The 26,544-nt window shown below is 35.2% G+C and overlaps 1 protein-coding gene across 5 annotated transcripts in view; it reads left to right on the top strand.

Moving 5' to 3' along the window:
* The window catches only part of CPLANE1 (ciliogenesis and planar polarity effector complex subunit 1), a 175,073-nt gene that overhangs the window by 20,164 nt on the left and 128,365 nt on the right, over positions 1 to 26,544 (top strand). For all 5 annotated transcript variants that reach the window (XR_008917859.1, XM_056824552.1, XM_056824553.1 and 2 more), the window contains exons 10-21: positions 7 to 253; positions 406 to 564; positions 750 to 1,516; positions 1,898 to 2,106; positions 2,973 to 3,053; positions 4,353 to 4,517; positions 11,439 to 11,606; positions 12,905 to 13,133; positions 13,826 to 13,965; positions 16,793 to 17,010; positions 22,623 to 22,787; positions 24,431 to 24,569. Coding sequence is in view for 4 of the 5 variants with exons in the window: in XM_056824552.1 (XP_056680530.1) it covers positions 7 to 253; positions 406 to 564; positions 750 to 1,516; positions 1,898 to 2,106; positions 2,973 to 3,053; positions 4,353 to 4,517; positions 11,439 to 11,606; positions 12,905 to 13,133; positions 13,826 to 13,965; positions 16,793 to 17,010; positions 22,623 to 22,787; positions 24,431 to 24,569 (2,687 nt within the window). In the remaining variant the exon portion in view is untranslated. The remainder of the gene's footprint in view (positions 1 to 6; positions 254 to 405; positions 565 to 749; positions 1,517 to 1,897; positions 2,107 to 2,972; positions 3,054 to 4,352; positions 4,518 to 11,438; positions 11,607 to 12,904; positions 13,134 to 13,825; positions 13,966 to 16,792; positions 17,011 to 22,622; positions 22,788 to 24,430; positions 24,570 to 26,544) is intronic.

The following is a 26,544-nucleotide window of genomic DNA, read 5'->3' as shown; positions in this document are numbered from 1 at the left end:
TACTAGACCACAGCAATTTGTACCTCAAGATTCAAGTTGTTCCCTTGATTCAACAGCCTCTGATAATGATCTGATGAGGCAGAGATTTTCTGTAAAAACACACTCAAGATTACCTTACCTGATTGTCTCTGATGGATATATGGTTACAGTACTTCGATTTTTTGATAATCTATCCCCATCAGTACTTATGAAATCTTATTTACTTGAATCATCCCAAAGGCTTGAGAAAATACATCAAGGTCTGACATGTCAGGTATGGTTTTTACAAATAATATAAAATATTTACATTGCATTATTATCAAAGTTAAAGCAATAATGCTTTTATTTTTGCATACTAACATTTTTATTGGGGAGGAAGTGATAAAAGCATGAGTTTATAAAGACTTGCACTATTCTCTTTTATAGTCTAAAAGAAAGAATCTGAGATTAAGATCATTGGAGTCCCTCCGGGCTAGTCTGTTAAAGCATCAGGGAAACCAAAGTTCAGTTGCCTCTGCCACCCCGAGATTCTTGCAGGCAGAGGAAGAAGTAGGAGAGTTGACCGAGAAAATGGCAGATTTGCAGGTACTTGAGATCATACTTTATTTACTGTGAGCAATAAAACTGTATTGATTTTAGAAGTTTATCAAGAAATGTAGCCTCTGTTTTTTTCTTTGTAAAGAGGGAGGTCAAGTGGGGGGCCTTGATCATGTCTATAACATCATTATTCTGAGGTATTTGATATTCAAGAATTTTTTTTCTCATTTTAGGATTATGAAGTAGAAGAAAGTAATAATAGTAAACAGTTTATCAACAATTTTCTCCCCTTTTGGAGTCAGAAAAGTGATTCTTTGTTTAATGAAATTGAAGAAGGAAGATTGGAATTTGCATCTATGTTTGATACTATTCATGCAAAAGATGATACTAAAGAAAATGATGCGATCATAACAGAACTACATTCTATCCAGAAAAATCTCCTTGCAGCCTGGAATATTGGAATTTCAAAAAACGTGGAAAACAAACAATTAATGTTAAATTACATAGTCATCTGTATTACTCATTTTCTCTATGTTCTCCAGTTTGTAAAATTGCCTTCTCCTAAACAGAATCTTCCTTTAAATAAGACTCTCAGACATAATTTGTGGCTGCAGTGTGTCTTTCGACTTTTTCATCAGTGTTTATCTGTTCAGTATTGGGATCTAAGATACAGACAGGATGTGGGACATTTGGTAAAGCTGACATCACAAACTCTGAAGCTGATGTTCATTCAACAGCAGCATGATCAGTTATTCTCAGATACCCTTTTAGGTTGTTTCAACTTACTTAAGATGGTCTCTGACAGTCTAAATAGCATATATTCTCTACAGCATCAGGTGATTTCAACAGCTGATGGAAATAAGATAGTAAATCATGAATCATTGGTGGTACCTATTTTTCAAAAATTTTCTCACAATTGTACTCAGAAATCATGGCCATGGAATTCTTTTTTAAAGATACCTCCTCCATCTATAAATCTTGTTCAAAAGCCAAGCCACAGGTATGATTGTATACTTTAATTACTATGTCACTATCAGCTTAAATAGGCTTCATGTTTTTAAAAGTATTATTGGATTTATGTTGAATTCAGTACTTGTGGAATAAAAGCAATCCCTATAAGAATTTCTTACATTTTAAACAGCTGTGCAATTTTTTTAATATCAGTGACTTGGAAAATATTAACATTATAGATTTTGGAATTATATAATTTAAAAAATATTACCAATCTTGGTGTATAACAGAAATATTTGTGAAAGTAGTTGTCTATAATATAATACATGGTTTTTAGAATTTAAATTGTGGTATATTTAGAAATGATAATAGCCATATTAATTTCTAGTTTGTAGTTTATTTTTCATATGATCACTAACTTTCTGTACAGGTTATCCATCCTTTGGCAGTTATTGTACAAACAAACTTTGTGGTATCAAGCTCATCTAAGCAGGATGGACCCTAAGGATGATAGACAATTGACTGAAAAGATAGCGCTTGAAGAATCTATTGCCAGATCCTTGTTATGCCACATACAAGCTAATCTACAGACAGCAGGATATTGCTTAAACCAAGCCTTGGAGCTTAAACCTGTAATTGGTCAGTGTCCTAAAAGGAATTTCAATCCATATGATTAAAAATGTGTTACTGGTCTTTGTCTGATTTTGGAAGCAGTGATAGGGATTTATCATATTTATTCTCAAGTCAGTGGAATAGAAAATCATAATTTTTCACATTGTTTCATTACGAATGAAAAATTTGTCTAAAAATAGCATTATGTGAGACTATGTCACTCTAGCTATTATTTGCTAATCTTTGTTAAGGTTACCATATGTATTTATATGTAGTTAAATCAGAGTGCACATAATATTTGATGTTCTACTTTTTTCATTTCACATTATTAATAGCATAGATTTTTGTAGGATTTAGAGCCAAGAAGTTAAATTTAAAAATTATCTATTCCAACGTCTTCATTTTACCAATTAAAAAAATGAAATTTAGAGAGTAACAGTGAGTTGCCCCAAGTCATATGTCCATTTAATATTATTATCATCAAGATGCTGACTTTTCAAGTTATATATTAATATAACAAAGTTTAGCTTTCCCCCATTATTATGGGGCTTTTGGGTTATTGCCATTTTCTTTCTCTTATAAATTGCATTTTTATGAACATCTTGGAACAAATTTTTTTTTCTCTTTGGCTTTTATTTTTTATTTTTTTATTTTAGTTCTTTTTTCTCTTTGGTGGTTATTTTTTATTTATTTTTGCTATTTTGGTGACTTACTGGGTCCAACACTATAAACAGTTATATGACACTTGTAAATATTGACAGTCTGAAATAGTTTTGATGGAGGGAAATTTATAGCTCCACTAGTGATATTTTTGTGTACCTGTGTTTCCCTGTCAACAAAAATGGATTTCAACTATGTTCATGATAATTGGTTTTAATTTTTATTTTTTTGAGGTGAGGAATACTTTCTTTTGGGATCATATGAAGAATCTATTCAGCTATGGAAGAAAGCACTACAAGAAATCAGAACAACAGGTAATGATAGTTTCCCCAAATAGTTGCACAATTCCATAGAACTTAGGATGAAACATTGTACCCACCTTCTAATAGGACTTAGCATATGAATTGAGACATATTTTTTGGGACATAGCCAGTGTAGGAATTTATTTTGCCTTATTTTATATGTTTGTAACAGGAGTTTGGTTCTTCCAGCTTTCTCAGTTAGTGGGGGTTGCGGTTTGAGGGAAGAAGTTGGGAGGGAGAAAATGCAGATCTTAAAATAAAATTTAATAAAAAAAAGAAAAATAGTAGTTTCTATCGTTTGTTTAACTGAGCCTATTCATTGAAAATAACTAGATGTCAGAGTGCTTAAAGCAAAACTGCTGTGAGATTTTTATACTGCTTGGAAAAATCAGGCAAATTTAACACACAATTAAAACATTTTCTTTTTCATATTTTTCTGCCTTTATTGTTTTTGATTGCCAATCACATATATCTGAGTTCACATATTGAATTCATTCATGTAAAATGAGGTCCTACAGTATTTTAAAATTTAATCTGTATATCTTAGTTCAGATAGCTAAAAGTAAGTTCTAGTAATTTCTCTATCAGGGGTCTATAGGCAAAGTTCTTGAATCTTTTGTTAGTGACAAAATCTGTCAATGACTCCAATGACATGTTGAAAAAGAGAGAAAGTGAGATTGTAAAGAAAATAACTTTTTTTGGAAGAATATAGAAATAAGGCCTGAGAACTACATATTGAGCGTTTATGTCTTCCTGAAGTATTCCCTTCTTTGGGAAGATATGGAACTTCTCTCCACTAACCTGGCTCAGAGAAGTTCATCCATGCTAAAAAAGCAGGATCAAACTATTTTGCTAGGCAGATTTCTGTTATAAATAAACAGAATTTCTAGGGTGATCAGCTTTGGGGGGATTTTATGATTTCTAGTCAAACTGAGATAGTAGGGTAGTTTGTGTGCTTACTGCAAGTACTCAGTTTCAGAAGAACTTTCCTAGCCTTTAAAAATCAATCGTTTAATCAGTAAACATTTATTAAATACCCAATTTGTGTTAGGCACTGTGCTGCTAAGTGTTGGGGTTAAAAAAAAGGAGCCCTGAAGGAGCTTGCAATTTCTGACCTCTTAGAAAAAAGTGCAGAGAATGGGGAGCAGCAAGTAGGCCAGTTTGACTGAAATGTAAACTGTGAAGGGGAATGATGAGCAATAAACCTCGGGTAGAGATTATAGCTTATTTAAAACTTACATCTAAAAAGAGCAAAGTATTACTAATTTTTTTGTTTTTAATGAAAGTTTCACATTTTGTCATTTGATTAAGGAGGAAAGAGGACATGCCTTCTTCAGACACGCTATTATCTTGCTCAATTGTATTGCCATCTCTATTGTTATAATTTAAACGATGCTCAAGGAATGTGTGATCAGTTGGTAAGAGAAATACTGAGACAGTCTCAGATGCCTATTAAAGAAGAGGAATATTTTCCAGGTATGTTTTTATATGAATATAACTAATTTTGCTAGTGTCCAAAGCATATGAATATAGACCAAGTTTGCTACTGGAAATTTGATGCTCTTCCTCCAAGGGGAAAATCTTCATGGTTGTACAATATTGGCCAAATTCTTTCTAAAAGGATATTAATTAAAAGACATAATTTTAAATAATTCTTACTTTCTGTCTTAGAATCAATACTGTCTTAGTTCTAAGGCAGAAGAGTGGGAGGTGCTGGGCGATTGGGGATTAATGACTTATCCAGGGTCACACGTCTGGGAAGTGTCTGAGGCCAGATTTGAGTTGTAATTCTGGGGGGACTCACACTCCTTAGATGGAGAAATGAGGTTTGGAGGCAGTGAGGAAAGGGTTGATGAAAATGGCTTGTGTTTGTTCTAGTTCTGGACTACCAGGTTTTAATGTGTTTTGAGTTTGCATTGGGTTCATTTCTCCTTTTGTGCTGGTTGGTATTTCTATGCTATTATTATAACTGTTCCTTTCATTGAGTTGCAAAATGTTGTTTGATTCAGATTTCTGTGTATATGTATTGTTGGTAATTATGTTAAAATCTTGTATGGGATTTGTTTGTGACCATGGTAAAGGCAAAGATTCTTCTGCTTCCCTGAACATGCTTTGCAGAGGCTATACAAAGTTAGATCCAGGGAAAGCTTGCATTTGAGGAACGCATACACCTTTATTGGGAATGTATGATTGATTTAAGCTTCCCTTCCTCTTAGGTGCTTCTGTTACAGATGATGTAGTTTGCAGATTATAGAGAGTCAGGGATTGTGAAGGTAACATTTCGTTCTGGTTTGAATGTATAGGCAACAAAGTTTTGGTATTGTTTGACTTTGTATCTATTCCCCTGTTTTCTGTTTCCCTTCTTTTCTCTGCTTTCTCTTGTTTGTATATGATTTTGGATTAATTCCTCAGTTTGATTGACAGTTAACCAAGTGGGGTTACTTTCAGTTGGAGACTTCCCAGAAAGATTGGAGTTGTGGCATTGTTTGAATAGAATTGCTTTCTGGAGATGGCTCTGGGTAAAAGTCTTTGACTTCTGGTTTGAGGTTTGATTGTATTGATATGTCAAAGGTATTGTCTTCCCCTTTAATATTCTCATCTACCACTTCTCCAGGAGGTCTGCTTGTTTCTCTGCTTAACTCTATATGCCTTTCTTCTCCAATCGTCACTTTTAAAGACTGATTTTCAGCTTTTTTTCTGTCATTTGCTGTTTGTATGAGAAACTACTCAGAAAACTCATTTAAGTTTGTTTTTTGAACTAATGTAGTTTCTGGTACTCTATATTTGGCAATTTCCAGGTTTATGCGTCCTTTACATGAACAATGCCACAATCTGGTTGTATCGAGAGGCTTGATCATAAATGGGTTGAATAGATACTGGATTCTCTACCTTCTCTTTAATTATTTGCACTTCTGCTTTTATCTCTTCTACAACCATGTCTAGTGTTTGTTCCCCCTTGTTGTTTTTCATTATCTCTATTTTTTTTTCCTAATTGGGTTATCTTTCCTTTTAGTGTCAGGATATTATCTTCCTTTTGCCCAAGTATTTTCTTGATTAGATTCTTTAGACAGTAATGAAACTATAGGAAGGATAATATGACTGCAGAGATTGGAGGCAAGAATGCAAAGAGTTGTTCCAGTTCTATTTTTAGCCATTGGTATGAGTCATAAATGGCTGTGGTTCATAAGACATATTATGGAATAACTTCCATCCATCCATTCCATCCATATGCTATAGAGCATTGTCCAGAATTTATATAGCAAGAAGATGCTGCTGCATATTGCAAGCAGCATTGTTATTATCGACTTTTCCATTGTTTTGTATCTCTCTGTCTGATTTTGTACTAGCTGTGTTGCTGTCCCTTTAAATTTTCTTCTCTGAGTTGTTTGAACCTCTTAGGCTACTGTAGTGAGTGGAAAAACAAAATGGCTACCTCCCGGGTCTCCCCTGAGAAATGTTTTGTTTTTAAAAATAAATTTTTATTATCTTATAGCAGGTTTCACCCTAAAACTGCCTCAGCCAACTGTAATTTGGGGGGGACTCATACTCCCTAGATGGAGAAATGAGGGTTGGAGGCAGTGAGGAAAGGGTGGATGAAAATTCCTTCCCTCACTACTCCCTCCCAGAGTCCCAGAATTACTTTAGGGAGACAAAATGGAGATCTTCCCTCAGTGAAGGCTTGCCCCTTGGTGGCCCTGCCAGCCCTGCAGGGAAGTCTTCGCTACAAAGGAGAGGTATGAAGGACCTCAATCCGGATATGCACTGCTTTGGGGCACTCATATGTCTTCTTGAAAACTGACAACAAGATGGAGTGGGCCAATGGGCTTACTCTCTAGATATAAATAAACAATTGAATTCGCTTTCTAACTTATTTGATTTAATTGTTTATTGGGGCAAAGGGTGGAGGTTAGTGGGATTATAGGTCACCTTAAATCTTTTCCTAAATGAAACTAATTACTGAAATAAAAGATTTTCTCATAGGCAGGGGAGAGGTAGGAAAAGGGAAAGCTCTGCTTACCAATTTGAGTCCAGTATCTCAATAGTTCATGGAAATGAAAGTCTTTGAAGAAATTAGGTTTCTTGACAGGAACCAGGAATGCTTTAAACAGGAACCCTCAATATTAGGATTTCTGACTGACAGAAATCTCCATAGGTGTCTTGAATGGCCCTGAGAAATAGCTCCTCCCTCCTTCCACTCCCCTTGGTGTCTCAGCCCACAAGACCCTGCTGCTCAGGAGAATTTCCCAATAGTCCTTGTTCAGATCCCAACTGTCCTTGCCTCATGCAACTGTTGATCCTCAACATTCCATTCACCCCCAATGGTTCTCTTTCCTCCTCCCCATCATTACAGAGCCTAGAATCTCTAGTCTCTCTCTAGGCCTGACTCTCAAATCTCCTGAGCCACCTAGCTGCCTCCTAATTAGAGGATATTAATAAAAGGATCACTACCATTTCTTTTTTCTGTAACTTCATTTATTAAAGTGTCTTGATGAAAGCATCACTATTTTTCTTTTCTTAAGCATTAGAATACCTTAACTCTTTGTCCTTTGGGTTAGATATACATATTGCATATCTAAGCCAGCAGAAAGATATTAATGTATAACTTTGTATACTTGAAGAATTAGATAAGTGGATAAAGATTGGAACATGACATGCAATTATAAAAGCTCCCATTTGATTTAGAAGCTACTGACAATGAAACATTGTAAACCATTAAAGGAAAGGACCTTTATATAAACTATCATGATTTTCTACAAAAAATTTAATATGTAATCTTTGTGTTTAATAATATTTTTGTTATTGTTCAATAACCCAGAAGCTCTTTAAAAAAAAACAAACAAACTTTTTGGTGCTCTTGTGAATGGTTGAAGTTTCTAGAAGTTGATTAATTAGCAGGCATTTATTAAGTAACTGTGTGGTAGGCACTTTGGTAGGTTGGAGGAAAGGAGTTCCTGCTCTTAAAGAGCTCACGTTCTGGGGAAGCAACTTGTACATATACAAAATTTATATGTCTAAATAAAATACATAATAAATACAAGATGAGTCTTTAGATAGAAGGCCCTGGCAGCTGGAGGGAGTGGGTGATCAGGAAAGGCTTCATGTATAATGTGACACTTAAACTGAGCTTTGAAGAAAACTCTATTCTAAAAATCAGTGATGAAGAAGAGTGCATCCTAGGTATAGGGAATAGTGCAAAGGAAAGTAGACTGGAGATATGGAGGGTTGTAAGTGACAGACAATAAAAAGGCCAAGTTTACTGGACCTTATTGAGGATGAAGTGAAGTATATCATACAGAATAGCCCAGAGGTCTTACTTAGTGCAGTTTAAAGCTTTAATAATATAAAACTGCACCAAAATGTTTGGGCTATTCTTTATAATGCTGGAAAGGTAGGGTTGTAGCCAGGTTGTGAAGGACTTTAAATGTCAAATAGAAGAGTTTATATTTGATGTTTGAATTACTGAGGACTTACTATTCAAGGAAATGACATGACTTGTACATCACAATACCGCTATCATTAGTGTCTATTTTTGTTTTTTTAGTCTTCCTCTCTACTTCCTGATTAAGGATTTTATTAGCACTAAGCTCTGTGGGAAGAATTGTTGGGGAACTGGGTAATCTTGTTTTGTATTATCTGGTGTCCTGCTACATTTTTCAGGTATTAAATACTTAGTTTTTTGAGGATTTTGGATCATGAACCCAGGTACCTACAAATTTTCAGTTAACCCTAAGTAGTCTGATTTAGGGTGCAGTTTGATCTTTTGTTTCCTGGTCTGAATTTTACAGTTCAACCTATCTTTGGGTCTGGGCAGTACAACTTAAAGTTTGTCTTTAATTGGGGGTCCAGTAGATTGTTTTTGGCTACAGCTCCTTCTTGAGAGCTGGGAGGCTTTGCAGGTGTAGAGCAACAGAGTTACAGGCCCACCTTCTGGGTGTAGTCTTTGTTTTGTTTACCTGTCTCTGGGATGAATCTCTGATCTTGCTCTGAAGTCAGAGCAACATAGCTGTAGGCCAACTCGTAGTCAGAAGTCCCTGTCCTAGGTACTTGTTTGTAGGCTACTGTTGTGATCCTGCTCAAGGGTTCAGTGTCAGAACCTCAGTCTTGACCGTCATCATGTGCAGACAAAATCTAGTTAGATCAGGACAGCTTTAGACCAATCTTTTGCCCTTATTCCCTTCCCTTTTACTTGTCTGCGGGGTAAATCTGTGATCTTGGGTTGGCAAAATGACCCACAGTGGTTTCTCCTTAAATTTCCTAGTCACTATTCATCCTGATGCTCTTGCTTGTTCTTTGTTAGGTAAATTGTGGAAGAGACCAGGGCTATACTGTTTTCTCTTACCCCACCATCTTTGCCAACTTTCCCACTGGTACTTCAGGAAAATTATTTTGGCAGCTATATGGAAGATGGATTGGAATAAGAGACTTGAAATAGGGGAACCCATCAGGAAGCTATAGGTATAGTCCAGGGAGGAAGTGATGAGGATCTGAATTAAATTAATGGCCTCTTCTGTACAATGAAGGTGGTGAATATGAGATGTCATGGAGGTAGAATTGACAAGATTTAGCAAATAATTGGACATATGGAGTAGGTAATGAATGGGGTTAGGAGTGACTTTGAGGTGGCAAATTTGGGTGACTGAAAGGTTGGTTGGATCCTTGATTATAAAAATGAAAGTTCAGAAGGTGCATTGATTTGGGTAAAAGATAATGAGCTCTGCTTTTTTCTTGAGTTTGAGAAGCTCTTAAAAAAGAAAATTCTGCTCATTTGGTACAAACTTCCTTTAAGGTCTGGATTAATAAGGACTTGAAAAGAAGGAAATCAAGTACTTGAGGATAGGATTTTGTTTCCATAGAATTTTCTAAATAGATAATATTTGGGTCCAAGGACTTTAGTCAAGGCTACTAAAACAGTGTCTTAGAATTAACCTTAGAGGGAAAAGGGGCCTTATTTTGCTTCCAGAATACTTACAGAACATCAGGTTCCAGATGCCCAGTAAGTAGTTGGTGATATAGGAATGGAGCTCCGGAAAGAGTCCAGGGCAGAATATATGAGAATATATGCAGAGAGATAATTATACCAATGGGAGCTAATGAGGTCACCAAGAGAGAATTTAAAGAAGAGAATAGGGCTTAGGACAAAACCCAGGAGAGTAGCCAAAACCACAATCAGAGGAAAGCATATAGAAATGATGATCTTGTAAAAATGATAGTTAAGTGGCAGTCTTGTAGATAGGAAAGCTAAGCTAAGCAGTCAAAGAAAAACTAGAGAGGAGAGATTATCTAGGAAGAGAAGGTGAGCAGAAGAGTCAAATAATACAGAAACATCAAAAGAATGAGAACTGAGAAAAGGCCTATGAATTTGATAATTAAGAAATTATTGTTTACTTTGGCAAGGACAGTTCCATTTGCATGATGAAGTCAGAGGCTTGAGCACAAAAGGCTGATGAAGTGAGTGGGAGGAAAGGAAGAATAAGTCAGGATAAATTAAACAACTTTTTTTTCCCCAGGGGAAAAAGTTGTGAAAAAGAATGGAGTTTATTAATTTTGAAAAATCCTTACCTTCCGTTTTAGAATCTGATTTTTCCAAGACAGAAGAGTTGTAAGGGCAAGGCAGTTGGGCTTAAGTACCTTTCATAGGGTCACACAACTGGGTAGTATCTGAGGCTAAATTTGAATCCATGGCCTCCTGGCTTTCTATCTACTGAGCCATCTTATTACCCCATGGGAATGATAACTTGAGAGGTGGTAGAGTGACACCACAGGGTAAGTGAGTTGTTACTGTAATATGTTTTACATGGGACACATTTTTATTTGCATACTTTTTGTCCTTTCCTCTTTAGGCCTAAAGAAACTAATGGTTTTCTTCCTGCTCCTCCAAATGGATATTGATAATGTTGAGCATTTAGTTTAGTACTGTCAGGAACATTATAATTTCTTCTTAGTATACAGTATATGGTTTTACCCACAATACATACATGTTAAATTTACTTCTGGGGCAGTGAGATTGAATTTTGTATTTTAGCTGTGTGATATAAACCTCATAGGTTTTGAAAACTTGAATTTAGTATAGTTATTTAGAATTAGTATTTATTTTCAGATTTATTCATGCCAACCAGAAGTATTCTGAAAATTTTTCAATGCTTTTTTTTGGGTAGGTTTCTAAAAAATAAGCTCATAATTACTATATTATTAGAATTATGTTAGCAAGATTCCTTGTATTTAAAAATTATTCTGATTTTCATACTTGAATTAATTGTTTAATATTCTTGTTATCTTTAAAGCTAAACATCTACATATAATTGCCAATTATGCCTTTTAGGATTTCCCCCCTTGTGTTTCTGCTAGTTTGTTGAGTTCCTTCATGTTACCTATGTTTTTGTTGCTTTTTCGTTTCAGAGAGTTTTCATTGTGCTTTTGGAATAATTGGAAATGTTCATCCTGAGGCTGCAGTTGTGGTTGTTAAGTGCATGGCAAGATTCATGGCTGCCTATTTCACCAACCAGAAGCTTTATGTGCTCCCACCTCACAATGTGGATGTTCTTCCTCCACTTCACATAGAATCAGGTATTTTTATTGAAAGAATAATATTTTTACTCTGCCTTGTTCTCTAATATAACCCTTTAAATTATGCTTCCTACTGATTGATTGTGATTGACATGGAAACTTAAAGAGAGTTCTCTGTCTTGAATTGAATTGGTTTGACTTTTCTAACATGATAGTGCCAATAATATCAAGTCCTTGTGTTCTTTGACCAGAGATATTTTGTCATCTCTTTTGGTAATTCATATTCATAAGATATCCTGTTAGTGAATGTTTTCAAGTGGAATTTGGATAAAATTTATTTATTTTTCACAGATGTTGTACAGATATTCTTTTTTTTTTAAAACCCTTACCTTTTGTTTAAGAAGCACTACTGTGTATTGGTTCTAAGGCCGAAGAGTAATAAGGGCTAAGCAATTCGGATTAAGTGACTTGCCCAGTCACACAGCTAGGAAATGTCTGAGGCCAGATTTGTACTCTTATCTCTAGGCCTAGCTCTCAATCCACTGAGCCACCCAGCTTCCCCTATTCTTTTTTTTTTTTAAGTAAAGTTTTTGGTTTTTGTTGATGCCTTTAGAAGTCATTGCTTATGAATGAATATAACAACCTTTTCTCCTGCCTCTCATACCTTCAACCAGTAGATGTTCATGTAAGCCTTCATATAGGAAAGATATCTGACTTCATCTCCACTTCTGGTATTCTGTGGTTTCTGCAACTATTTAGAACAGGACTGTCTTCCATGTATACAGACTTTCAGAAGTATTACAGCAAAGTTTCATGCAGTTATTGGACTCCATGTTTTAGAAAATTGTGATTTTTTTAGAGAGATACTGGGTTGAAGTTTACTTTTGTATTATTTGTATTTACATTTTTATGTTTAACATAATTATATATAATTGTTTAATCATAAATACTACATTATTATTAGATTATATTTATGTATAGAGTTATATTTGTATTATTTATATTAATGTATGTAATTATTATCCAAGAGGTATGGGGAGTTGGGCATTGGATCTTATAGCTTGAAAGGACTCTCGGATAATTTATCTAATCCAACTGCTTCATGTTCTAGATAAGGGAACTGATATTAAGTGACTTGTCCAGTGATGGTGCATTTGAGCAACTGATAATCTGAGAATAAATTGTTACTAAGCACTGTAGAAAAAGTACCTAATTATAAAGGTTTTTTTAAAAAGTAAAACTTTGATTTCATTGGTATTGGGAACTTGCTGTCTTCTAAATGCAGATCGGTACTTGTTACAAAGTCCATGTATATCAAGCATGTTTATTTCTTCCTTCTTCCTTTTCATTATTCACAGAACAGTCTGTTCGAATCATTCCTCTGCAACACTCTAAGGTGGCAAGTGTTATTAGAGATCAAAATCTCTCTTATGTGTGGACAGTTGAATATGCTCTTGAATTGCTATTTATCACTGGGTTGGTCCCAGAGGCTGTGTGGCTGTCTCACAGACTTGGTGATTGGAAGATGGCAGTTTCAATTGGGTTAGCCTTCAAATTATGCTATAAAAGTAACAGCATTTTATCAAGGTATGTAATTTCCAGGCATGTTTAAGTTCATAGTTACCATACTATTGTTATAATTTTAAGGGCTTAATTTTTGTTGTTATTATTTGCATCTTATATAGAAACTTCATCACTTTTAAATGTATTTATTTCAAAGTAGTGCTTATCTTCAAAGTAGCATTTAATAAATATTTCCAAAGATCAAAAACAGATCTCTGTGTTTTATGTAGAAGTTGAAAGAAATTTAGTATGTTCTAATTTTTTCTTTAATCAAGGCTTGTAAAGCAGTCAGAATGTTTGTATTCTATTATTTTTGACATTTCTCAATAGTGTAGTTTGACTGTAGCTATTTATTCAATCTCTGAACATGAGAAAGGCAGTGTAGTTTTGTGGAAAGAGTACCAGACCATTCTTTGGTCCAGTTCTTATACTATTATACTATTAGCCATGAAACCATAAACAAATTTATTAACTTTTTATGCCTCATTTTCCTCATTCATAAATCAGGAATAATAACATTTGCATTATCTATTTCTTAAAAAATAGTTTTAGGCAGTGAGCTTGTTGAATGGTAATGTGCTATATTTGTAATATCTATTGTTTTGTTATACACAACTATCTTTTAAAAAAATTGGAGACTTGTAATAAATGTTGAAATTTTCACTTCCAGAAGAGGACTGACTTTTGTCTTTGTTTCCTTTCCCAAATAATTTGAGGTGTAAGAAAAAGGATTTAATTCTACCTTTAAACATGACTCCAACACGAACTTTTCAGGAAAAACTGCAGTATTTTTTAGGTCAGCCAGCATCTTTGGAAGTGGCTCACGAGTTGGGTCCTAAATATAAACAGTTTACCGGTATGATATCTATCATTTGGTGTTATTCTCTCTATCTGTCTGTTGATTTATCAATAGATATATCTATAAAGTATATATGTATATCTAATTTACATAAATGAACCTCATATATATTCTTTTATTCTACTATGCCCACAGATTGAACCACACCTTAATTTTATTCTCTGAAAAAAAGTAGATAATGTTTGCAATTTAAACTTCTTAGCTCTCTTAGACTCATTCAGATTCAAAATGTGCTTTGAGGCCTTAATGGTTCTATGATTTTTTTGTGTTCCTTTTTTTTTTAACATATGTACATTGCAATCCTCCTATACTTTTTCTATAGTGGTTCTTGTTTATATTTTCCAATTCTTTGTAGAGAATTTATTTAATGTAGAGGAAATGTATCCAGATGGTAGAGGAAGTGGAATACTCTTTACTTCCCAGTGCCACTTTCCAGAGTCTCTACCACTTCCACTCAGGATCCTTTGTTCCTTTTAAGAGTCATTCAATCCATATTTATCATCTAGTCAGGATTCTAGTAGCTGTTATTTACCAATCTCTAAGATACTTTTCCTCCATCCTCAGGGGATTCCTTGCTTGGTTCAGTTTTTCTTTCCTCCCCATCTTTTGTTTTGATATCTTGATATATCCTGATATTCCCTCAAATACCTTTACTTCCTAGTTCCTCAACTTACTCATTTCTCCTCTCTACTCCATATCAAGGTACAGAGATAATCATAACCTTGATCTTTCCATATTATAATCTGTTATGATTCTACCTTTTTTTTCCTGCCTTACAACTCTGATCTTGTTTTTTGTATTTCTGTAGCCTTTAGTTCTTTTCCAGGTATTAACTCCATGCCCTGGCTATATACTTTAATCCCTTGTCTATCTTGAGAACTTGTTAAACCAGTTCTAAACTACATTGTCTTCTCTCTGGTCTCTTGGTTCCTTATTGGAAATCTTGCCCTGCCTTTACTTCTCTTTACTTGCTTCTAAATGAAAAAAATTATGATACTATATAAATTCAGTTCATGGCACATTTATTTTACATAAATCTTAATTGGTTCTTCACAAAGGCAGTGATTGTTTTTCTCCTCCCTAATCAATTCACTATCTTACCATGGCAACTTTTCCATATCTTTTCATTCCTCCCTCAAACCATATTTTCCCTTTATTTTCTTTTAAAATTTTATTATTAAAATTTTTTTCCCTTTACCTTCTTAACCAAAAACTTTGCCTTTCCTACACCTCTCCACTTCTTATGCTAAGACCAAAAGGCAGATGCTTACTTTCCTTAGGAATGGAACTTGGTCAGGCTCTCAGCTACAACAGTACCCACCTAGAGAAATGAGGAATAGAGAGACAAACCTGGGGGTTTAAGGGATTATGGCCTTCAGATTATCTGAAAGAATCCAGATGTCTATGAATAAATATTGCAAGACAAAGGAAAATAGTTAAATACCGATGAGGTATTTAACCCTCTGGATTTTACTTGTTGATCTCATCAACTCCTATGGATTCAATGATCTATTACATGAATCTCTGATATATATATATTCTTACTCTCTCCTGGGGGAAACTAGATGGCACAGTGGATAGATAGATCACCAGGCCTGAAATCAGGAAAACCTGAGTTAAAATTTGGCCCACTCACCTAACTCTGCCTCAGTTTTCTCATCTATAAAATGAGCTAGAGAAGAAAATCACAAGCCATTTCAATATCTCTGCCAAGAAACCCCCAAAAGGGGTCACAAAGAGTTGGACAAGACTGAAATGACTTAGCAACAGTAAAAGTTTCTTCAGATGTCCATTCTCTTGATTACCAACTGCCTTTTGGACCATTTCTGGTTAGATGCCTCACTGGCATCTCACACTGAGCATGCTCAGAACAGAATTCATTATTTTCCTCATACCTCCCCTCTTCTCAGCTTTCCTTTATTGTCAAGGGTACCGCCATCTTCCCAGGCACTCAGACTCCCAGCCTCAATGTTTTCCTTGATTCTGCATTCATGTCAACTCTATATATCCAGTCTGTCTGCCTTCTTTACATTTAAAAATATATTTCCTCTTGGTTCATATGGCCAGCTACCCTGATTCTGACCCTCATTATCACATGCCTGTACCAAACCAACTTTCTGGTTGGTTTCTCTGCCTTCTGTCATCCTATACTAAGTTGCCAAAATGATTTTTCTAAAGCTCAAGTATGAACATGTCAAGTCTTCCTTGAATTCTGGTGGTTCCCTATTTCTTCCAGGATCAAATGTAAAGTTCTCTGGCATTTATAAAGCCTTTTACAACTTGGCCCTTTCCTACTTTCCCACTGTCCTTGGACTCTCTTCCCTCCCGTCATTCTACCATCTCTCTACCAATACCAACTTAATGTTCCTCTTATTTCCTGATCCTGTATTGGTACTAACTATATCGTGCCTGGAATGCTCTTCCTCTCACCTCCAGCTTTTAGTTTCCTTGGTCCTTTCAAGATTCCTCTCAGATTCCATCTTTGGCAAGAAGTTTTTCCTAGTTCCCTTTCCTGCTAGTGCTTTTTCTCTGGGATTAACTTCCATTTATACTATATATATATTTTTTCATGCACATTGTCTTGTTAGAATGTGAACTCCTTGAGGGCAAGGACTACATTTTCTTGCTTCTCTTTGTCTTTGTATCCCTAGAACTTAACAGTGCATGTAGTAGATAAATTAATAAATGTTTTTAATTGATTGTATGTAAGTATATTTATGCTTAAGAGTTAACTTTTAAAAATGTAGGTGTTTAGCAAACACAAATTTCTGTAAATTAATGGTTGTGAAATGCTATTGTTAATGCTTATCTTCCCATTTTATAGATCCCATTGAAGAAGAAGATGTACACCTACTTTTTAGTTCCATACAAGAAGTATTGAAAGCAGCAGTTATGGCTGATGCTGATATCCTCTCAGAGACATTTCAGCTTTTGATAGACTCAGCCAAAGACTTCAGTAAGAGATTATGGGGCCTGGTACCTGTGGGCTTGTATCTTCCCTCTCCTCCATTATATTGTCCTCAGCCAGCTGTTCTTAGTGAGGTAAGTATGATGAGTTAAAGTTTAAAGTACTTCGAAAATTGATTAATCCTATTTTGTTGCATGTAAAATATTTAAAAATAATTTTATTTTTTGTTTTCTTGTCTCCTTTCCTTTCCAGTGTATTCTTTCTTAACTTCCTTCTAGAAAATCATTTCTTATAACAAAGAATAAAAAAGAGGGGGGAAAAACTGCTCAGAAAAAATAACAATGTATTGAAAGAATCTCACATGATATGCAGTATTCCCCTGTCCCACCTCCAAGTGTAATATTTATTGGGAAAGGAAATTGGATAGGAAAAATTGGGGTATAATTGGAGGTTTGTAGCAGGGTATGGAGGAGAGAGGGAATATTGCTTGGTGAGGCAAAGGAGGGAGATGCCCCCTGCTGAGAGGAAACAGCAGGGGTCCGATAAGGTCTGTTTGCCTTTATGAATGAACTGAAGTTCAGCTCCCTCTATGACCAGAAATGATAGTCCACTTATCTGACTGCGAATTCAAATAATATAAAGTTTAAATAACCAGTTGGGATTGGAGTTTTTTCTCTGCTTCAGACCTGAGACCAGGCCCCAGAGGCTGGCGGAGGGTTTGTCCCACTCCCGTACACTCTATATCAGTCCAGTTTTGTCTTTTAGAATCTTAGCAGTAGACAGAAAGCAAACAAGAGCAGGTCTAACCTTCAGAGGTGAATGGGCCTGAATCTTCGGGCTGAACCAAGAAGAGCATGCCACTCCAGACTGGGCTGAACAAGCTCCTCTCTCCTCCAGCACCAGCAAGCAAGTCCCACCCGGCAGGAAGGAAGTGCTAGTCACAAGACCCAACTGCCACTCCCAGTTGGCCCCTTCTCCCACAAACTGTCAGTCTTGTTTCCTTTCCACACAAGAGAGGTGCTTTCTTATATCTCCTGGGGGCTAAGCTTAGTCATTGTAATTTTACAGTATTCTGTTTCTATTATTCTCTCCATTTATATTGTAGTCATGGTGTATATTATTTTCTTGTTTTTGCTTATTTCATTTTGCATCACTTCATTAAAGTCTTCCCATGCTTTTCTGTTCATCATATTAATTTGTTTCTTTGAGCACAATAATTCCTTGTATAAATCACAGCTATTCCAGTTGATGGGGAATTGCTTTGTTTTGGTTCTTATTTACTACAAAAAAAGTGCCATTATGAATATTTAGTTATATATGAGGCCTTTCTTATTGTTGTTGACTTCCTTCGGTTATATTCTAGAGATGAATTTCCGAGTTAAAGAGGGTAGACATTGCTTTCCTGATTCATTGGCCCAGTTCTCAGCTCTGCCAATAGTACATTAGTGTGTCCCTCTTTTCATAACCCTTAGAACACTGAATGGTCCTCTCATGTGATCTTTGAAAATTTACTAAATGTAAAATGAAAGCCTAGTACTTTGATTCACATTTCTTTTTTTATTAGTGATTTGGAGTATTCATTCATAAATATTTATTAATTATTTGCAGTTTTTTGGAGAACAATTCATATCCTTTGACTACCTATCTATTGGGTAATGGCTTTTGGTCTCACATTTCTGTTATTTATATATATATATCTTAAATATTTGATCCCTATTAGAGATAGTTGATATGCATTTTTCTCTCATTATCTTAATTGAATTAATTTTTTTCATGCAAAATCTTTTAAATTCCATATAATTGAAGTTACCAATTTTATATTTTACCTCAACTTCTTGATTGTTTAAGAATTTATCCCTAGCCATAGATATAAGACACCTGATTTTGTTCCCTGCAAGGTTTTTTAAAAGAATACCATGATGAAATATATACTATATATATATACATATATAAAATATTTTTAACCATTTATAAATGAGAATAAACACTTTCATATAACATTCTTATTAAGTAATTAGAAAGTATATGCCTTTCTGTCTTTATTGTCACAAAACAAATAAGTATTGAATTTCATGAGTTCCAAAAAATATTTCCAATATCAGATATAGAGGTATACAATAAATACTTCAAATCTTTTATTTGTTACTGCTCTGCCTTGTTTTATTTATTTATTTATTTTCTATTTTTTAATTTTATTTGGTCAATTTCAAACATTATTCCTTGGTTACAAAAATCATATTCAGTTCCTCCCTCCCCTCCCCCTGCCCTTCCTGTTGCCAACACTTCCACTGGGTATTATATGTGTCCATGATCAGAACCTATTTCTATGCTGTTGATGTTTGCACTAGGATGATCATTTAGAGACTACATCCCCAGCCATATCCCCTTGACCTATGTAATCAAGAAGTTGTTTTTCTTTGGTGTTTTTACTCCCACGGTTTTTCCTCTGAATGTGAATAATGTTCTTTCTTGTAAATCCCTCCGAGGTGTTCGTTGCTACTAATGGAGAAGTCCATTACATTCAATTGTACCACAGTGTATCAGTCTCTGTGTACAATGTTCTCCTGGTTCTGCTCCTTTCGCTTTGCATCACTTCCTGGGAGGTCATGGTTCCAGGTTCTCATGGAGTTCCTCCTCTTTATTATTCCTTTGAGCACAATAGTATTGCATCACCAACATATACCATAATTTGTAAAACCATTCCCCAATTGAATGGCATCCCCTCATTTTCCAATTTTTTGCCACCACAAAGAACACAGCTATGAATTTTTTGTACAAGTTTTTTTCCTTATTATCTTTTTGAGGTACAAACCCAGTACTGCTATGGCTGGATCAAAGGGCTGACAGTCTTTTAGTGCCCTTTGGGCATAGTTCCAAAAGTCTTCCAGAATGGTTGGATCAATTCACAACTCCACCAGCAATGAATTAATGTCCCGACTTTGCCACATCCCCTCCAGCATTCATTACTTTCCTTTGCTGTCATGTTAGCCAATCTGCTAGGTGTGAGGTGGTACTTCAGAGTTGTTTTGATTTGCATCTCTCTGATTATAAGAGATTTAGAACACTTTTTCATGTGCTTATTAATAGTTTTGATTTCTTTGACTGAAAATTGCCTATTCATGTCCCTTGCCCATTTCTCAATTAGAGAATGGCTTGATTTTTTGTACAGTTGATTTAGCTCTTTGTAAATTTGAGTAATTAGACTTTTGTCAGAGGTTTTTGTTATGAAGATTTGTTTCCCAATTTGTTACTTCCCTTCTAATTTTGGTTACTTTGGTTTTGTTTGCACAAAACCTTTTTAATTTGATGTAATCAAAATGATTTATTTTACATTTTGTGACTCTTTCTAAGTCTTGCTTGGTTTTAAAATATTTTCTTTCCCAAAGGTCTGACATGTATATTATTCTGTGTTCACATAATTTACTTATGGTTTTCTTGTTTATGTTCAAGTCATTCACCCATTCTGAGTGTTTATCTTGATATAGGGTGTGAGGTGTTGATCCAAAGCTAATCTCTCCCACACTGTCTTCCAATTTTCCCAACAGCTTTTATCAAATAGTGGATTATTGTCCCAAAAGCTGGGATCTTTGGGCTTGTCATAGACTGTCTTGCCGAGGTCACTTACCCCAAGTCTATTCTACTGATCCTCCTTTCTGTCTCTTAGCCAGTATGATATTGTTTTGATGACCACTGCTTTATAGTACAGTTTGAGATCAGGTACTGTAAGGCTAGCTTCCTTCGCAATTTTTTCATGATTTCCCTGGGTATCCTTGATCTTTTGTTCTTCCAACTGAACTTTGTTATGGTTTTTTCTAATTCAGTCAAAAAGTTTTTTTGGTAGTTTGATGGGTCTGGCACTAAATAAGTTAAGTAAATAAGTTTGGGTGGGATGGTCATTTTTATTATGTTAGCTCATCCTACTACCCATGAGTAGTTAATGTTTTTCTAATTGTTTAGATCTAGTTTTTATTGTGTGGAAAGTGTTTTGTAGTTGTGTTCATATAGTTCTTGTGTTTGTCTTGTCCTCTTGGGGGAAAAGATGGAAAACAAAGCCCTTTCAACAGTCAAGTAAAATAAACTTCCACATCAACCATGCCTTAATGATGTTCGTCCTTTTGTATATCTGAGGTTCATCACTTCTTTGTTTTTTTGTAGATAGAAGCTACCCTAAAATGTATTTGGAAATTTTGTGCTTTGCCTAGTTAGATACTGAATTTGTTTTTCATTCTGCAATTTCTCTGAGCAAAGCTATGATCTCTGTGATGTACTTTTCTTAATAATAGTAATTACAGATGCTTGAATTTATATAGTATGTTTTAAAGTATTTTATTTTATTTGATCTTTATAACACTTCTTTGTGGTAGATGCTTTTATTGTCATCCTCATTTTACAGATAAGGAATTGGGACTATACAAGACATGTCTTAGATTATCACACAGCCAGTGCCAGAACCCATGACTTCCTGACTTGAAGAGAAGCATACTATGCATTATGTCATCTTGCTTCTTATCTATTTAAGCCCCCATCCCAACATAGAGTTACTGTGCCATTTTGTTAAGGTTGGTGTAATAAAAATGATAATCTGAGTTTCTGTTGTAATAAATGGATGCTCTTGTATCAATTGTAATAACTAGATACTCTGGTATCTGTTGTAATAAATGAGATACTCTTGCTTGACTAGAGAGATACTAGGGAAAACCTCAAAGTGCCTAGTTGTAATGGAGATAGAGATACTAGGGGAATACTTGAGGGTGTCTATCAATTCCCTAAATGGCTAATTGATTAATATTTTTCCTACCCTCCTCCTCCCTCAATACCATTCTTCACCACCCTCTTCTGAAGCCTTTAGCTTCTCCCCTCCCCCCTGCTTCCCTGAGTGGACTGAGATTTATGAGGAAAAACTCCTTTCTTTTCCATTCTCAAGTAAGGGGGCTTATTGGGAAAAACAGGATAAGGATGAAAAAAATTGAGGTGAGAGGGATGGGGTTATCCCTAGTCTATAATGAGGATTAGGAGAATTTGGGAAATGTCAGTCCTGTCACAGCTGTGACACAAAGTCTGTCAGCGAGTTATGAAGGACAGTTGATTTTCTTCCTGTCTTCTAATCAGCCCAGTATATAACGGTCAATCACCAACATCAGCCACACCAAAGCCTCAGCCTAGGTCAGAAAAAGCCAATCTCTTTCTTGGTCAAAAGCCAAGGCTGTCTCTCAGTTCATCTCTTGGCTAGGCTCCAACTGACTTTCCTGGGAACATTCTATTTGGAATGTTCACCTTGATTGGCAGATGATGTCCCCAGCTTTCTGTCTTGAATGCATGAAAATTCTCTCTTCCTTCATGCCTCTTCCACAATGGGGGGAAATGAAATCAGGAAGATGTGTATCTGTACTGGTCTGGAAAGAAGAGTGAATATGGGGTCATCCTGAAATATAGCAGCTGCATTCCATAGAGAACCACAACAATATGTTCCTGAAACTTAAGGATTGATATTTGATATATTATCTTTTCCTTTGTAATTCTTAGCAACTTTTCAGTTTGAGGAACACTGAATATCATTATTTCTTTCTTGCTTTAACTTTTAAAATTCTCTGACCCTTTGATTCCTTAATAAAATGAAATTTTTAATAAAGCCCTTAGTGTAATGCTTTGCATTTAATAAGCTCAATAAATGATTGTTCCTTTGCTCTCTCCCTTCTGTTTATTTACAAAGGTGACATGTTTACTCTTTTTACTTTGCTTTTCTCAGGACCATGGTGATGATCTCTTGTTAAAAGCTGAGAAAGATTATCGCCAGAAAGTGTCTGGCATTCTTCAGCGAATTCTTCTGCTCTTCCGGGCAGCTTGTTGTTCCTTCCCTGCAGCTCAGTGGTACATCTTAAAATTGAGATGGGCAAGAAAAGTCATGCAAAAGGTAAGGTCATCTTCATCCTTTGCCTTGCTGTTTGTCTTCACTATCCAGACTAATAGAACTTTCTCATGATCATGTTCCCTTTTTTGTTTTTTTTTTCTCCATTATCCTTACAGAGAGCCACTGAGCAGGAGCCTTTTCTGTTGCATTTCTTGTCTTGTGAAAGTCACTTATGGCTCTCCTTATGTGGGTTCTGGGCAAGCTAGAGGAACTCTGTCATTTTTTTTATGTCCCTTGCACTTAGTACAAGGTACTGTCTATATATAGGTACCTAGTATATGTCCAATTTAATATAAGGCTGTGCTAGAAATAGGAGCATCTTGGTAAAAGAGGAGCCTGAGAGATCCCCATTTTCCTTTGTGTCTAGATGGGATGATTTATCGTCAGTCAACTTTTCCTGCCTCACCTTCACTCATGTATGAACCACTATCAAATAGGTTAAACCAATTTACAAAAGGTTTTTAGGCCTTTTTGCCCATGTTGCAGAAAGGACAGGTCTGATACAAGAGCAGGACAGGGGTAGATTTTATTAACTTTTCTTACAAATCTTACATGACCAAACCATAAGCTTATGTGAAATGTTTTAGTCAATGGGCTAATACAGACAGAACAATTTCCTGCTACTCTCTAGTATTCTTAAACGTACCTAATGGACGTGATGATGAATGCTTAGATCTGTGCTTTCATTTGTCTGGAGGCATATTCTACAAATATAGTTTTATACTCCCTTGCACCTTGTAGTTTTAGTCTGATGACCAGTACCCTGAGAAGAAAAAGGCTTTGCTTGGGGGCACATAGAACCCACTACACTGCCCCCTGACAAACTATACTTATAAATGGTAAGTAGAAAATTATGTTAATTTCACTTAGAAACCAGGGCAAGAGGATAGAGAACTTTAGAAGTTTCAGTTTTCTCAATTTTCCTTTAGTGAAAATGTTGGATAAATAATGTTTTCCTTGTTTTAGAGATGATTAAAAATAACAGAAGTTAAATAGCTTAGACATTTTTTTCCTCTTTAAAGATATATGAGCTTCAGAATGATTTAAATGATCGAGGTAGGTTTTTTAAAAATAGTTTAGCTAATTTATGAAAAGATTTAATTATATGGTTTATGGAAATCATCATAATCTCATTTTTCTTTTTATTTGATTGTATCAAGTGTTTGTGTAGATCCAGAGCTATTCCATTTTGAAAATTACTCCATTTTGTTCACACATTTATGTTTGCTGCCTCCCATCAATGTTTGCAACGCAAATAACCCAAAATAGAACAAGCCATTATTGTGCATCCCCTGGCCCATCCTGTTATGTAGAAGCCCCTAATTCTGAAACTAAGTAAAAGGGTTACTATACCAGTTCAGCCTCAAGCCCCAGCAGTAGGAACCTTGATCAATCAGCTTTTACCCCATTCCTATTCCTCTCTATCCCTCTAAAAGCATAATTCCCTACCTGAATGGTGTGATTCTGTTGTAATGGGAGACCCACCTGTACTGGTGAATTCAACAAACCTTGTTTTGGTTTACAAATTTCTGCCTAGGTTACCTGGTTATTCTCAATGACCCCCTCATCTCTCTAGGTCCAAATGATTCTTGTGAAAGCTATCTCTAAATTCCTGTAAAATTAGTTTTTATTTTTTTTCTCATCAGATTCGAATTAAAGGCTTCCTTCCTTCATTGAGTCCTTTTCCAGAGTCTTTGCTTCATTATTGTAAAGTTGGTATGGCATTCTATCAACCTGGAGCCTCTCAAGACCAAAAGCTTGATGAAGTTTCTTGTAAAACAATAGGTTTGTGGCAATATGAACTTACTCATTTATGATTTTATTTGGGCCTAATGAGGAAATACATATGATAAAGTATTTTCTTAAATTAAAAAAAAAGTTTTTTGGTTAAATAACAGAATAGAGCATCTTTTATATGCCAATATATTTTTCATGGATTTTTATACTTCATATTTTGTAACAAATTTATTTTGCTACTACTAAAATATTTTAAAACTTGGTTACTATTTTTATGTTAGAACTTTAAATTGTCATTTCAGTATCCAAGGGTATTTGTACATTTGGGAGATAGTATTTACAATTTGGATTTGATGCTATTACAGTAGTGGTTGTGATTTATGGTTTGAATAACATACCTTCTCCTTTAGATGACACTTAAAGGAATTTATAGAATTTTGAATTGGAAGGGACCTTAGAAATTATTTAGCCCAATCCTTTCATTTTATAATGAGTAAACAATGGTTATAGCTATTAGTTTTCTACTCTCATTTTAAGATTAGAAAAAAATATTTTAGATCTGTCTCCACACATTCTGGCATGTGAATAAAATAAAAGACAGGGTTGAGCATGAGGGCGAGAAATTAGAGGAGTTTCTGGAATGCAAGTTGTCCCCCACTATCATTTGGAAATTATTGTTTTTCATTGTCTTTTATACCTTTTATAGTCTGTTTCTAGAGGAAACACTCTTGGGAAAGAGTGAGAGATGGCAGAAAGTTTTAGATTTTGGAAATATGACTACCATACCTTCCAGAACTCTACATATTAGGGGATTGAAGGTTGTTTTGTTTTCTTCTTGCTTTCCCCTGCTTCTTTCATCTGCTTGGATCCTTCAGAAGACCAAGAATTGGAATTAGGTGATGACCAGAGATGTTTAAAACAGAGCCTACAACACTCCTGAGTGAAACCCAAACCAGATTAAAATGTAATTGGGAAACATTTAACCAAAATAAATAAAAATATAATAAAACAAATAATATCACATTTTCAAGTTAAATAGCCTACAAGAATCCCTTTGGATTTCAGTGGCCTCTATTTCTATTTGGGCATTTGGTTTGACATTCCCGGTCTAAGCACTCTTTTTGCCATTCCTTGCTGCCCACCTTGGCCCTTTACTCCCCTTTTGCTTTTGCCTCAAGGAACTGTGTAACTTGAGGCATGTCTGTGACCCCCACTGTGCTCATCTATGAAGGAGATAGGCTAGCTGAACTCTAGGATATGTTTCAACTGATCAAATTTTAAAATTCTTTATAGACTGGTAGATATGTTTAAGTCAAAATAGATATGGCAGAAGAATTCATTATTTCTTTAGAGACAGTTTTGAAAACTTTTCTCACTTGCTATCCACTCATCTCCCAAGGAACCCACTTACATATCAAGTAGAAAAGGTTGCCAATTTGAAAATGCAATTAATTTTAGGTGGAGATGGGCTATAAATCTCATTTCTAAACTCCTAGTACAAAGCAGCATATCTATAGTACTGTATTTCAATAAGTATATTTATCTACTATATACTCAAGATGTAAGCATGATATATTGGGCATATAGCGGGGTCTTGGAGTCTAGGAGAGGTAGATTAAAAAAATTATATATTTATTATGAATTACATATTATTAACAAATTTCCACACAAGTTTTTCTACATTATATGATTGAACTAATCTCCCTCTCTCCCTTTCCCCCTCCTGGTGCTGGCAGGCAATATTTCCATATTGTTCATTTTTTGTAAGTGAATAATCTTATAAAACCAAAACTCCTAAACATAAACCCAAACAAACAATTGAAAAAATGGTATGCTTTCATTTGCATTCTAATGCTTTCAATTCTTTTCTCTGGAGGTGGATGGTATTCTTTGTCTTAAGTCCTCAGAATTGTCCTGGATCATTGTATAGCTGATAATAGCCAACTCTATCACATTTGATCATTCCACAATATTACTTTTACTGGGTACAATGTTTTCCTGGTTCTGCTTATTTCACTCTGCA

The sequence above is a fragment of the Monodelphis domestica genome, chromosome 3 (genome assembly GCF_027887165.1).
Source record: "Monodelphis domestica isolate mMonDom1 chromosome 3, mMonDom1.pri, whole genome shotgun sequence".
NCBI classification, from domain to species: Eukaryota; Metazoa; Chordata; class Mammalia; order Didelphimorphia; family Didelphidae; genus Monodelphis; species Monodelphis domestica.
The sequence above is the reverse complement of the archived record's forward strand: the minus strand, read 5'-3'. Positions and strand labels throughout refer to the sequence as shown.